At 40.6% G+C, this 14,474-nt stretch overlaps 1 protein-coding gene across 2 annotated transcripts in view; it reads left to right on the top strand.

Annotated features, from left to right (window-relative positions):
• The window catches only part of SLAMF1 (signaling lymphocytic activation molecule family member 1), a 44,292-nt gene that overhangs the window by 17,089 nt on the left and 12,729 nt on the right, over nucleotides 1-14,474 (top strand). For both annotated transcript variants that reach the window (XM_017503595.2, XM_037729611.1), the window contains exons 4-5: nucleotides 5,424-5,516; nucleotides 8,896-8,969. In XM_017503595.2, coding sequence (XP_017359084.1) covers nucleotides 5,424-5,516; nucleotides 8,896-8,969 — 167 coding nt within the window. The remainder of the gene's footprint in view (nucleotides 1-5,423; nucleotides 5,517-8,895; nucleotides 8,970-14,474) is intronic.

Below are 14,474 nucleotides of genomic sequence, written 5' to 3' on the forward strand. Positions count from 1 at the left end.
GTAACCTCTGCGATGCTGGGTGGGATAGGCAGGTTGAAAGTGATTTTTTCTGGAAGCTGTGAGCTCTGTAAAAATGTTTACTTGTATGGTCCCAGACCTTAAACTAGCAAATGGTTCATGAGTATCCTTCCCCACCCCCAATTCTGAATGGAAACTGCCACCAACAAGAATGTATCTCTTGAAGATGGAGCCTTGCTGACAGAACCACATGAAAGGCAGGAAAGAGCTCCGGCACGCTCCCACCGTTACGCTCACGTTGCAGTATCTCCTGGGTAAACTACATTTGTTTCTCAGATTCTTTTTCGTCTTCTTCTTCATCTTCCTTAAAAAAAAAAAAAGATCTGGGGACTTGAGCAGAGAGAGAGACACGCTTTTGTGTTTCTTTGACAACAGACTTTCAGAGACAAAAAAAAGCTCTCTAGCTTTTTGCTTGGAGGTGTGATGTGTGCCAAGTTATCATGTTTAAACCACAGCCAATAGTGGGAGGGCCCTGGGTGGAGACTCGAGCAAAGTACTCTTCCCAAATGGCATGTGAGTTCTCGACTGGCCTGCTCAGCCGCCTCTAAGAGCCTTGGGAGTAGGGGGAAATTCCAAACCTCTGGTTCAAAAATGCTCAGGTAGCATTTCTTTGTGAATGAAGGAGACAGGAGCTTGTGGACCCCAGGACAACTCTGATTTCTCAGCATCACCATCCAGAGAGGCCTCACTACATGACTGAGCAAAGAGAGGAAGAGCTGGAGCTTCTGCCACAGGAAATGGTGGTTTGAAAATGGGAGCACAGGTGTCGTGCTGATGGCACGCACACACACTTGCCTCCTGGCTCCATCTTGTTATTGTAACATATCAGCCAAGTGGGTCACTGCTCTTTGCTTTGATTCCTGCCTTGGGCCATTCAGCAGACGATCCTGCATTCCTTCTGGTGATTTTTAAACAAAAAGGTACATAGAAGTCTTTTTCCAGATCCATTTTTGTGGATTCTAATTTAGCTTAGTTCATCAAGTGCATATTGAGTGACCTCCTGCCCTATATTGTTTCAGGTGGAATGGAGGACACAAGTAAAGAATAACGTACAGGGCCTACCTTCATGGAACTTGCAATCGAAGTGGGACTTCTATATCTTACTAGGTAGAAAAATGTAATATTTAAAGAAACATATTGTAATCAAGGAACTGCTACTAGAATTCCTCTTTGAAAAGGAACCGTATTTGTTTAGGATAGTACCTTAATGAATGCTAGAAGGCAGGTGGAGACCCCCAAGGTGGGTTGGATGGTTCTGTATGAGAAAGGAGGAAGGTGATGCTTGTGCAGAAACGGAAAGAGAAAGAAAGGGTCTGGGCCTGCTAGGTGATGAAAGCTGCTTGGTTCACAGTGGAATTTGCTCCCTGGGACCCTCCAATCTTCAGTAGAGGACTTAAACCCACACAATTCTTGGTGTAGGTTAAAAAAAATTTTTTTTATTTGTTTGTGGAAACTGGTTGTATTAGTCTGTTCTCATGCTACTAATGAAGACGTACCTGAGACTGGGTGATTTACAAAGGAAAGAGGTTTAATTGGCTCACGGTTCCACATGGCTGGGGAGGCCTCACAGTCATGGCCGAAGGTGAATGAGGAAGAAAATCACGTCTTGCATGGCAGCAGGCAAGAAAGCTTGTGCAGGGAGACTCCCATGTATAAAACCAACAGATCTCGTGAGACTTATTTGCTACCATAAGAACAGCAGGGGGGAAACCGCCTCATGATTCAATTATCTCCACCTGGACCCACCCTTGACACATGGGGATTATTACAATTCAAGCTGAGATTTGGGTGGGGGTGCAGCCAAACCATATCCCTGATGAAGGGACTGAAACTTGCACCCAAGACAGCACAGAATAGAGCAAGAGGAGCTGTAGGAGCAAAGACTTAGAGAACCACAAGAAAATTACTCCCAGAAATTACAGAAATCATGTGCAGCTTGACCCCAACAAGCTGTAATAGTAGCACCTTTTTCATATTTATTCAAATTCCTAAGAGCATGGAGTCTCTGACATTTGACTTCCATGTAAATATCATAATTAGAGAATAGCAACAAATGGATGAGCACCAAGTGTAAAAATACTTTGGCCTACTATACAGGTGGGGAAACTAAGCCATAAGTAAAGAACAGATGGGGCTGAAGCATCTCTGGACACCAGTGAAGAGACTCCTTTGGACTTGAGATCAAACTCATTTTCTCGTCTTTCCAATCAATCAGCAAGAATTTACTGAGACTCTACTATGAACTGAGTACTAAGAGAGCTGCAAAAGAAGTGTAAGAGATGGTCTCTGGTCTCCTAGAACCTAACATTTAGTTGGAGAATTGAGGCTAACGAAGTAATTGACATTTATTGACCACAGGATGGATTCCAGACATTGCTCTGGGCACTTTCCGTACATTACTGCGTGGGTTTCTTAGAACAACACTGTGAACTTATTGTTATGCTCGTTTTACAGATAAGAAAATTGAAGCCACAGAGGATGTGAGTAGCCTATCTATAGTCACAGAGCTATCAACTGGTAGACCCAGAATTTGAACCTATCTATCTGGCTCCAAATACTATCACTGAAAATGGTCTCCATGGTAAAGACGATGTTGCCAAAATTCAGGTTCTAAGATACATGACATAAACCACAGGTGTTGGTGCTGCAGGAGTTCAAGGGAGAGGGAAGAACAAGAGCTGGGATGGCCAGGAATGGTAACCCAGAGAAAGTAAGATTGGCCTGGGCATCAAGGTTGGAAGGAGAGTGTGGGGTGGAGCCTGGGGCCAGGGATGAGCATGTGTTGGGTGGAGGGTGGTGAAGGATGGGTTGGCTGCTCAGAGGGCTTTTGACTCAAAAGATTTGTGTCAAAAGGGCTTTGACATCACCAGTGCCTTCTTTATGGGGACCCTATCTCTAGAGGCTAAAACACAAACCAAATAATCTGCAGTTCTCATCTTATCCAGCTCTGTCACTGACTTTTTCTGTGGCTCTAGATACTCCTGTCTGAGTCTAAGTGTCCTCAAAATAAAAGTAGTGGGTTGGGTGAAATAAGCACTATGCTATAGTTCCCTTAAGGTGAAAAAAAGCCTATGGTTCCCATTTGTATTCAAAGGTTAGGAAAAAAATTAGAGCTTATAAAATATCTTTCAGGACCGTGGCCAACTTGTGTCTCAGATCTAGATGGACTGGCAGAAGCTTGTCTTAGGACAAAGGTGACAGATTGCTTTCATCCTCCTGAGACCCTAGAAAGATAGAGAGGGCTGGCATTATCCTGTCCTGAAGCCTTGGTGCTGCACCCAGTCATCGTTAGTTTCTGTGAGTTGGTGAGCAGCAGAGCCACCAGCACCGGGTGTGAGGGACAGGAGGCTGACTCGCCAGGCATTACTGATGCACTTTCTTCGTGTTATTTTCCAATTCCAAGGTACTACTTTTCTGTTTGTTTTATTTTTTTAATCTCAAATGAAATTGGAGAGAAGTAATATCTTTTAAAGTGATATAAATGGCAGGGTGTTTCTTCTCAAATCAACTGTTATATTAGAAGTTCTCAAAATATCTATGATAGAATAAGAAAGAGGAACTAGTCTCAAAATAGTAAGTGCTACTATACTAGTTTGCTGGATCAGTTCCATAGGCTGATGAAACACAAAGTTCAGGCTACTGACTTTGCTTCTTATCCTGGTATTTGAGTGATTTCTCCAGTGGTTCCTGATGTGGATATCATAAACCTTGAATAGATCAATCACACACACACACACACTCACACTCCTGCACAGAGGGTTCTCAGTGACCATAAGTCACTCAGAGTAGAAGTGCTCCCTCCTCTAGCATCAGCAATGATTTGAAATGTCATGTTTTATACAAATTCATAACTCTCTGCCTGCCCCCTAACTGTCTTTTTTCAATCAGAGCATATGGCTGTTGACGTATATTTACTTTAGGAAATAGAATCCATAACCAAGGTGTTTGCAAAGTCAGCTCAGTAAGATTCCTTGGGCTAATTGATGTATGAAAGGCCTAAGGAGAAAAAGAGAGGCTCTTTTCAAACTGAGAAGGAAACTTGTGGTCAGCTATCAGGGTGGAGGCCCCTTGGATCTTGGTACGATGCCTTATACGAATTCATTGAGATTGTCTGTATCTTTGGTCAACTCTGTAAACATCTGGTTCTGTCCACGATGATTCTGTTCCTTTGGAACTCACTTTTTTCTTTTTCAATTTCTGCCCCACAAATTCATCACAGGTTCGACAACAAGCAGGCTTATTCCACAATCATCCTTATAAGTTTCCCTTACACCTTAATGTTATCTGGGGTTACTCTATTTAGAACTTTAGTGTGAATACTCTACTTAGAACCCTAGTGCTTCATGTTGGTCCCCACTGTTCATACCCTGGAATAACTTTTCCCAAGCCCATAAGTCTTTTTGGCTCTCCAAGAAGTCTGTCTTTAGTATTCAGCCACATTTCTACTCCTAAACCAAGCTCTAGTTTTTGAGGTTCTCCAGGCTGTTTTCCTTCTCTGCAAAATGGGAGTAATGAGTGTACCCACCTTGTAAGATTACAGTGAGGATTAAATGTTAGTATACATGACGTACTATCAATATATAGCCCATTGCAGTGCTGAATAATTGTTTATTATTATCTTACTGAGCTACTTGTCTTGGGGCAATAGTTCTCATTCACTGTTTCTCAAAGTGTTGCTCCTGGTCCAAAAGGATTTGGTAAAGTGGGTAAAGGAGAGAAAGCAATGAAAGTTGTCTGTCTGATTTTAAGACTTGGTGATTAGTTCTCAGGCTAATTTTAAACATGAAGATGATTTAGAGGAAAGACTAAATACTTTCCTTTCAGTTCAGGTCTGCTGGGTTTAACACAGTTATTTGCATAAAAGGACAACAATAGCAATATTATGTTTATCTTTTAAAAAGAAAAGTAGATATTTCTTTCTCCCAGTGTCTCATGAGAGTAATGTGAATTCACAGGGATGGCACACGGAACCATTATGTTCTCTTTACTCAAAATGGATACAGGACACATTAGAAATCTTAAGATAGAGAAACTGGGCAGAGAGATTGACTTAGGAGAGATGAAGATAAATTTAATTTTAGATATGTGGTAGTTGAGTTAAAAATAAAGCATTCGGACAGAAAAATCTTGATGAAATTAAGAATGTGAAAGTATATAGAGAGAAATTAGAATAAGAAAACAGACATAAGAATCTTCAGTGGTCTAAAGCTGATCTCTAAAACCATGAAAACAAACGTCTCCCTTGGGAGAGAATGCAGAAATAGAACATGAGGCTCCTTTAACCGACTTCATGTAGGATGTTTTTAAACTCGGAATACTTTTGAGATTGCTCTTTGACTTTTTTTTTTTTTTTTTTTTTTTTTTTTTTTATTTTCTTTTTTTTTTTTTTTTTTTTTTTTTTTCAGAGACAAATATATGGCCAGTGTATGCTTGGCTGTTCTTAGCGGGTGTCATCATTATTCTCATCATGATTGCAATAATGCTGCTGAGACGAAGAGGTAGGTGTCTGGCAATAAAGACATTCTCATCACACTCTTTGTGGTAAGCAGGGGACCTCTTGCCACAGGCTCGGACTTGCTGTCACCACTTTGACTTTCTGCATGGGGCCACCTTTGCAAAAATACTAGATAAACATATCCTGGCTCCTTGCTTAATTCAGTCTAATTCAACATGTCTTGATCCCCTCTACTAGGCTATGGAGAGAAATAGAAGAGCCACAGGTTTCTAATGTGAGTGACATTATTCAGATAATTTCAGTTCAGTGTGACTAGCACTGCCGTCAAGCTAAATACAGGATGCTGAAGAGGTGTACAAGAGGTTTAAGAGTATTCACTGAGAACAGAATTCAGAAAATTCTTGGATCTCATCCAAAAAGTCACCCAGGTTAAAATGAAACCAGTAAGGCAAATCGTTCCCCTGCAGCTTAAGCACCTAGAGGTCCCATGCCCTGCCCTCTCTTCCAAATTTCCCTATGCTTCAATATCTCAGGGCTTTATGCTCTCTTCAGCCACCCTGACTACTACCAATCCACACTGGAGTCAAAATGTCCTGACCTGGACCAGGACAGATGCCCTGGCTGCCTTCCCATGGTAAGGATAGAACTTGATCCTCATACCACCAAGCTGATGACTGATTTCATTCTCAAGTAGATCAATATCACCTACACGTAACCTTCTTAGAAAAGCCCTTACCTCGGCACTCTGATGTTGGTTTTGCTTATATATAAAAAAATCTAGATCATAGCACAGCAAACTACTTGTGTCTCATTTCCTCCATCTAAGAGTTAGCTAGGGAGGAGGGATGGGTGATTCAGATAGAAATTATGTTGACAGCCTATGGGGCTGCAGGTGGGGCAATCACATTTAGCTTGTACTATAAAGAAACAGTGAGATACCCGGGATGAGAAAACTGAACTGAACTTATCCACATTAACCTACCTAGCAAAGTTGCTGGGATCCTACCCCATACACTTTCTTCAACTACACTTGGCTCATCACACGGTTTTGCTCTAAGGGAATAGTGTGCCCCATTCCACAATTCCCCACTACCTTCCCCAACACATATACCCATCCTCACCTTATCTCTAGTCACCATTTGTCCCTTGTAAGTTAGCAACACAAAAAACTCTGCCTCACACTTGTGGTAAAATTTATATTTAGTTGCTATAGTTTCCAGAAAACATTGCTCAAGAACTTCTGTTGGCAGCTTCTAATGAGATAATCTTCAGAATGCAGCCTGACTCTGAAAACTTTTCAATGGACTCTTTGGCAGTTTCATGTCCAGGAGAATACACTGATTAAGAATGTGGGTATGGGCATTAGGCAAACTTACATTCAAATGCAGATTTTGCTACTGACAAGCTGTGTAGTCAAATGACTTAACTTCTCTTCTGCAAAACAGGGGAAATTTATGTACTTCATGGTATTGTTGTGGAGACTAGTATCAATACACAGAAAACACTACACACAGTGGTTCCCATGGATGGGTGTTAGATAGATAGATACATACATAGACAGACAAATCTCTTAGTGAAGGTGAGTTAAAACACCAATGTTTAAGTGTTATGGCCAGGAGAGGGCTGCACTGGAAGCATCTGGAAACAATACCTAGAACAGGTTTAAAGTATTTGAAGTCATGGTAACATAAGACTTTATGCTTCAGGTAAGAGCTGAAAAGGATATTAGATACTCTACACTCTCATTTTACAGTTACGGTAAGAGAAGAGATCCATTGAAATGACATGATTTATGCCACACAACTAATGATGGCTAGAATGTAAATGTCCTAATACTAAAGCCAAGACTTTTTCATAGAGCCTAGGACCTTGCTGACTTGGAGCTGAGTTGAGCTTGCTCCTGAAAACCTGTTCTTGCAATGGGGAAAATCATCTGAGACTAAATTAACTTGGTCCAATGGTACTTTTAAGCAGCAACAATCAACCTCACCTTTTCCATCTGTCTAACCATTTAGGACTGCCCTCCCAATTTGACATTTGAGTCTGAGCTGACTGCAAGACTGAAAGTCTTTGAGGACTGGAGTCTGTTCTCTACTCTATTTGTAGCCACCACAGCACCTGAGAGAGTGCTGGGCAGGCATGTCTAACTTTGCAAACACTCATGGGGACTAACATGCACCCCCTTTGCTACCTCCAACTGCTTCTTGAGTCCTTCCCTCCATTTTACACACACACACACACACACACACACACACACACACACACGCCTCAGGATCAACTCTGACCAAAAAAGTGAAGTTGAAACCGTGAGGCACACCATGCTCATACCCACACACACACAAAAAAACCCCATGTTGACTTTCCTTGAATTCTTGGAACTTCATCAGTGGCTGGCCAACATTTCCTCCCCAAGACTCACACCATCACACAGCATATTCTACCATGCTTACCACATACAGACCAGGCCCTTCCCTTCCCCTCTTACGGGAATAGAGATCAGCCTGGCCAACATGCTTGTTGCACAGAGCTGATCTACAGGGATATACATCAAACTTTTAAAAGTGGTTTCTTCTTTTCCCCTCCCTCCACCCCTTCTTTTCACAGGTATTGAAAAAAAATGGTTTCTTTTGGGAATAAAATTGGGTTGGTTAATGGGGAAAGGGGACTTAATACTTTTGACTTTATACTTTTCTTCACCATTTTTATTTTATGGTGAGAATAAATTACTCCTACTATTTAAAAAGAAACTTTTAAAAATTGGCTAAAAATTAAAATGTTCTATAACTTATTAATTTCCAGAGACCCTAGGCCCTGAGCAAAATATCCAGATGGTGGGCGACAGAATGACATTGTTGCTTTATTTTCCAAATAGTCCCAGATGGAACATCCCTGCTACACGTCCCCCCACCCTCATCCCCCACACATTGATTCCCCCAGAAATAGGGAGGTGAGAAAGCTGCCAGTGAAGCAACATACTACCAGCTGGAAAATACAAAAGAGGTATAAATAACTAGCCCTGCCCTCAAAGAACTTAGAAGCCTATTAGGAGACCAGATATGCTCATTGAGCAACAGAGATTAAAATAATTGAATGGTACACCAATGAGAATAACAGCTAATGCATATTGGGCATTTGTTATGTGCCAGGCAATGCTCTACACACTTTACAAGTGGTATCTCATTTAATTACCACAACAGCCCCATGAGGCAGGTATTTCAAATCCCATTTCACAGATAGGCCTAGAGAGATCAAGTAACTAACCTAAGACCACATGTGCAGGGGGTTTGGGACTCAGGGCTTTGTTTCTATGGTACTCTTGGGGAAAGTGAGTATGCAAAGGAGAGTAAAGACCAGAAAGGTCTGAGTAGGAAGCTCCTGCTGGGGACCAGAGGAAGATAACCATTGTGGTTTCTTTTCACCAGGTAAAACGGACCATTACCGGACAACAACGGAAAAAAAAAACCTTACGATCTATGCCCAAGTCCAGAAACCAGGTGTAAGTTCTATACATTGTTTGAGATGAACCTGTCAAGTTTCCCATGGGATTCCTGGCCAGTCTACCTTGCCTGTTAGACATTCACAGTTTCCCATCCAGAGCAGAGGAAAGTAGGGAACAAGAGTCAAGAACAAGAGCTTTCCTATAGGTCACTAAACCTCAGTTTTTGAAATAATGGGATAATTTTCTGATCATGTTTCTTCATAGCAAAGAAATGAAGAAGCTGGAAATACATGCTGTATGACTCTTTCCAGCTCTGGCATTCCAAGAGTCTAGGGTTCCATGTTACTGAATTATTCCCTCTAGGGAAAAGAATGCAGGCTAGAGGAGAAAGGAGAAGGTTTGGAAAAGCTATTGCGTGACATGTTGGAAGTGACAGGGAAGGTAGAATCTTCAACATTTTGGCTAGAGTGTGGTTAAAGAGATGAAAGGTGATATGTAGGCTGGAGATGGAAGAAAGCAAAACTGTGATAGAGTGATCATTGGACTCAGAAGTGAAGAATGGAAAAACTGGGCCCATGATGAAGTTGAGAGCAAATACGCTAGAAGGAAGAGATAGAGATGCTAAAAAATTGTGGTTAGATGTAGAGACACTGTGGTTTTTCAACATGAAGGCAATTCTTGGTGATGCTTAGGCCAGAATCTGGCCATTTGAGGTGTAGGGATAGGCAAATTCTTGAGTAAAGGATGTGAAGGTAAAGACAGTTTTTATTAGTACCTTAGAAAATTGCATCAAATGACAGCAAATGCACTTCTGAGAACCAAGAGATGGACACTTGGACAAAGTTCTTATTTCTGCTGTCCCCTAGTGGCCTGGAGGGTTTATTACAGAACCCTGCTTCATCCTTCCCCCTCAACCAAACTCCATTTAAACAGATGAGAATCCCAAGAGTAACCCTTTTCCTCCATGCTCTCATCTGCATATTTAGGTAACCAGGTTCATCTTTACCATGGTGTCTTCCCTCACTACTCTATCCTATGCTGCTAGCATCCCTCTCTTTTACTGTGAAGAATGACATATGGAAGTCACTACCCACATGGTAGCTTTTTAAATTTAAATTAATTTGAATTAAATAAAATTTAAAATTCAGTGGCATTCGTCAGTTCAGGACTGTCCTCCCAGTTCAACATTTGAGTCTGAGCTGAGCTGCAAGACTGAAAGTCTTTGAGGACTGGAGTCTGTTCTCTACTCTATTTGTAGCTACTATAGCACCTAGGAGAGTGCTGGGCAGGCATGTCTAACTTTGCAAACACTTGTGCGGACTAACTTGCACCTCCTCTGCTACCTCCAACTGCTTCTGATCACACTTTGAGTCCTCCCCTCCATTTTACACACACACACACACACACACACACACACACACACTCTCTCTCTCTCTCTCTCTCTCTCTCTTTCTCTCTCCCTCTCTCTTTCTCTCTCTCTCTCACACATGCCCATTCCTCAGTCAGGATCAGCTCTGACCAAAAAAGTACACAACACATAAATGTCAGCTCGATGAATTACCCATAAGTGTATATCTTGATATTTGGTAAAGCAAGTCTTCCTAATTTGTTTTTCTGCAAGAGTTTTTGGCTATTCTTGTTCCTTTGTATTTTCACATGTATTTTGGAATCGACTTATCAAGTACAATGAAAAGAAAAAAATTTATTAGGATTGCATCGAATGCAGATCTATATGAGGAGAAATTAGGTCTTTCAGTATTGAGTCTTTTTTTTTTTTTTTTTTTGAGACAGAGTCTTGCTCTGTTACCCAAGCTAGAGTGCAGTGGTATGATCTCAGCTCACTGCACACCGCAACCTCCTCCGCCTCCTGGGTTCAAGTGATTCTCCTGCCTCAGCCTCCCAATAGCTAATATTACAGGCATCTGCCACCATGCGTGGCTAATTTTTGTATCTTTAGTTTCACCATGTTGGCCTGGTTGATCTCAAACTCCTGACCTCAAGCGATCTGCCCGTCTCAGCCTCTCAAAGTACTGGCATTACATGAGCCACTGTGCCCAGCCTCAGTATTGAGTCTTCTAATACCACAAACCACCACGCAGATCAAAGAATAGAACATTGCTCATACTTCCTGAAGGCCTTCTGTGCCACTTCCCAATCATTACTTCCTCTCTCTTCCCAGAACATAACTACTATCCTGACTTCTAGAAATACAGTTTAACTTTCCTTTTCTTATGTTTTGACCTTTATAAAAATTGAATTTTTTATTCTTTTCTCTCTAGTGTCTGATTTATTTTGCTCAGTATTATCTTCATGAGATTCATACATGTCTTTGAATTTAGATATAATGCATTCTTTTTCATTGCTTCATAAAACATAAATGTGTGAATATACTAGAGTTTATTTATCCAGTTGACTGTTGATGGACATGTGGGTTATTTCCAGTTTGTGGCTATTATGAAAGTTGCAGCTGTGAAATTCATATGCAAGCTGTTAATTGGACATGTACGCATATTTTTGTTGGGTATATACCTAGGAGTAGAATTACTGAATCACAGGGTATGCATATCTTCAAATTGACTAGATAAGGCCAAGCTGTTTTTCCATTTACTTTTCTATCAGCTTCATGTGAGCATCTCAATTGCTATGTGTTCTTTTTTTTTTTTTTCTTCTTTGAGACAGAATCTCCCTCTGTTGCCTCGGTTGGAGTGCAGTGGAGCAATCTCAGCTCACTGTAACCCCTGCCTCCTGGGTTTAAGCCACTGTCCTGTCTCAGCCTCCCAAGTAGCTGGGATTACAGAAGCACACCACCACACCTGGCTCATTTTTGTGTTTTTGGTAGAGACAGAGTTTCACCATGTTGGCTAGGCTTGTCTCAAACTTCTGATCTCAGATGATCTGCCTGCCTCAGCCTCCCAAAGTGCTGGGATTACAGTTGTGAGCCACTGTGCCTGGCCTCGACTGCTCTGCATTCTAATGAAAACTTGGTATTAGCAGTCTAATTTTAGTCCTACTCTTGGATGTGCCTTATTATGCTTTTATTATATCTCTCTAATTATTAAGGAAGTTGAATAACTTTTCATATGTTTATTAGCCATATTAAAATTATCTTTCTTAAAGTGCCCATTTGATTTTTGCTCATTTTCCTTTGAGGTTTAAGTCTTTCTTTTATGGACTAGTATATGCTTTTCATATATTTTGGATATGTGCCCTTTGGCAGGTATGTTAGCAAATACCTTCACCCATGGCTTTCCTTTGGAATTTTTTAGAGATACCTATTGATAACGAGAAGGTCTTAATTTTGTTGTAGACCAATTTAGTAAGCCTTTTTAAGTATTACCAGATTTTATTTGCTAATATTTTGTTAAGAGTTTTGTTTTCCACTTATGTTTCTGAGTGAAATTGGCCTGTAATTCTTCTTTTGTAATGCCTTTAAAACAAAGATTTTATTGTATTTTAAGTTCTGAGATACACATGCAGAATGTGCAGATTTGCTACATAAGTATACACATGCCACGGTGATTTGCTGCACCCATCAACCCATCATCTACATTAAGTATTTCTCCTAATGCTGTCCCTCCCGTAGCCCCCTACTCCCAATAGGCAACAGTGTGTGATGTTTCCCTCCCCCTGTGTTCATGTGTTCTCATTGTTCAACTCCCATTTATGAGTGAGAACAGGTGGTGTTCAATTTTCTGTTCTTGTGTTAGTTTGCTGAGAATGATGGTTTCCAGCTTCATCCATGTCCCTGCAAAGGACATGAACTCATCTTTTTTAATGGCTGCATAGTATTCCATGGTGTATATGTGCCACATTTTCTTTATCCAGGCTATCATTGATGGGCATTTGGGTTGGTTCCAAGTTTTTGCTATTGTGAATAGTGTTGCAATAAACATACATGTGCAGGCGTCCTTATAGTAGAATAATTTATAATCCTTTGGGTATATACCCAGTAATGGACTTGCTGGGTCAAATGGTATTTCTAGTTCTAGATCCTTGAGGAATTGCCACACTGTCTTCCACAATGGCTGAACTAATTTACACTCCTACCAACAGTGTAAAAGCCTTCCTATTTCTTCACATCCTCTTCAGCATCTGTTGTTTCCTGACTTTTTAATAATCGCCATTCTAATTAGCATGAGATGGTATCTAATTGTGGTTTTATTTGCATTTCTCTAATGACTGGTGATGATGAGCTTTTTTTTCATGTTTTTTGGCCACATAAATGTCTTCTTTTGAGAAGTTTCTGTTCATATCCTTTGCCCACTTTTTGATGGGGTTGTTTTTTTTCTTGTAAATTTGTTTAAGTTCTTTGTAGATTCTAGATATTAGTCCTTTGTCAGATGGAAAGATTGCAAAATTTTTCTCCCATTCTGTAGGCTGCCTGTTCACTCTAATGATAGTTTCTTTTGCTGTACAGAAGCCCTTTAGTTTAATTAGATCCCATTTGTCAATTTTGGCATTTGTTGCCATTGCTTTTGGTGTTTTAGTCATGAAATCTTCACCCATGCCTATGTCCTGAATGGTATTGCCTAGGTTTTCTTCTAGGGTTGTTATGGTTTTAGTTCTTACAAACATTTAAGTCTTTAATCCATCTTGAGTTAATTTTTGTATAAGGTGAGGAAGGGGTCCAGTTTCAGTTTTCTGCATATGGCTAGCCAGTTTTCCCAACATCATTTATTAAATAGGGAATCCTTTCCCCATTGCTTGTTTTGGTCAGGTTTGCCAAAGATCAGATAGTTGTAGATGTGTGGCATTATTTCTGTGGCCTCCGTTCTGTTCCATTGGTCTATATATTTGTTTTGGTACCAGTACCATGCTGTAGGCTTGTAGTATAGTTTGAAGTCAGGTAGCATGATGCCTCCAGCTTTGTTCTTTTTGCTTAGAATTGTCCTGGCTATATGGGCCCATTTTTGGTTCCATATGAAGTTAAAAGTAGTTTTATCTAATTATTTGAAGAAAGTCAATGGTAGCTTGATGGGGACAGCACTGAATCTATAAATTACTTTGGGCAGTATGGCCATTGTCACGATGTTGATTCTTCCTATCCATGAGCATAGAATGTTTTTCCATTTGTTTGTGTCTTCTCTTATTTCCTTGAGCAATGGTTTGCAGTTGTCCTTGAAGAGGTCCTTCACATCCATTGTAAGTTGTATTCCTGGGTATTTTATTCTCTTTGTAGCAATTGTGATTGGGAGTTCACTCATGATTTGGCTATTTGTCTATTATTGGTGTATAGGAATGCTTGTGATTTTTGCACATTGATTTTGTGTCTTGAAATTTTGCTAAAGTTGCTTATCAGCTTAAGGAGATTTTAGGCTAAGACAACAGGGTTTTCTAAATATACAATCATATCATCTGCAGAGACAATTTGACTTCCTCTCTTCCTATTTGAATACCCTTTATTTCTTTCTCTTGCCTGATTGCCCAGGCTAGAACTTCCAGTACTGTGTTGAATAGGAGTGGTGAGAGAGGGCATCCTTGTCTTGTGCTGGTTTTCAAAGGGAATGCTTCCAGCTTTTGCCCATTCAGTATGATATTGGCTGTGGGTTTGTCATAAATAGC

This window comes from Cebus imitator, unplaced genomic scaffold (assembly GCF_001604975.1).
Source record: "Cebus imitator isolate Cc_AM_T3 unplaced genomic scaffold, Cebus_imitator-1.0 Scaffold313, whole genome shotgun sequence".
Taxonomy (NCBI): domain Eukaryota; kingdom Metazoa; phylum Chordata; class Mammalia; order Primates; family Cebidae; genus Cebus; species Cebus imitator.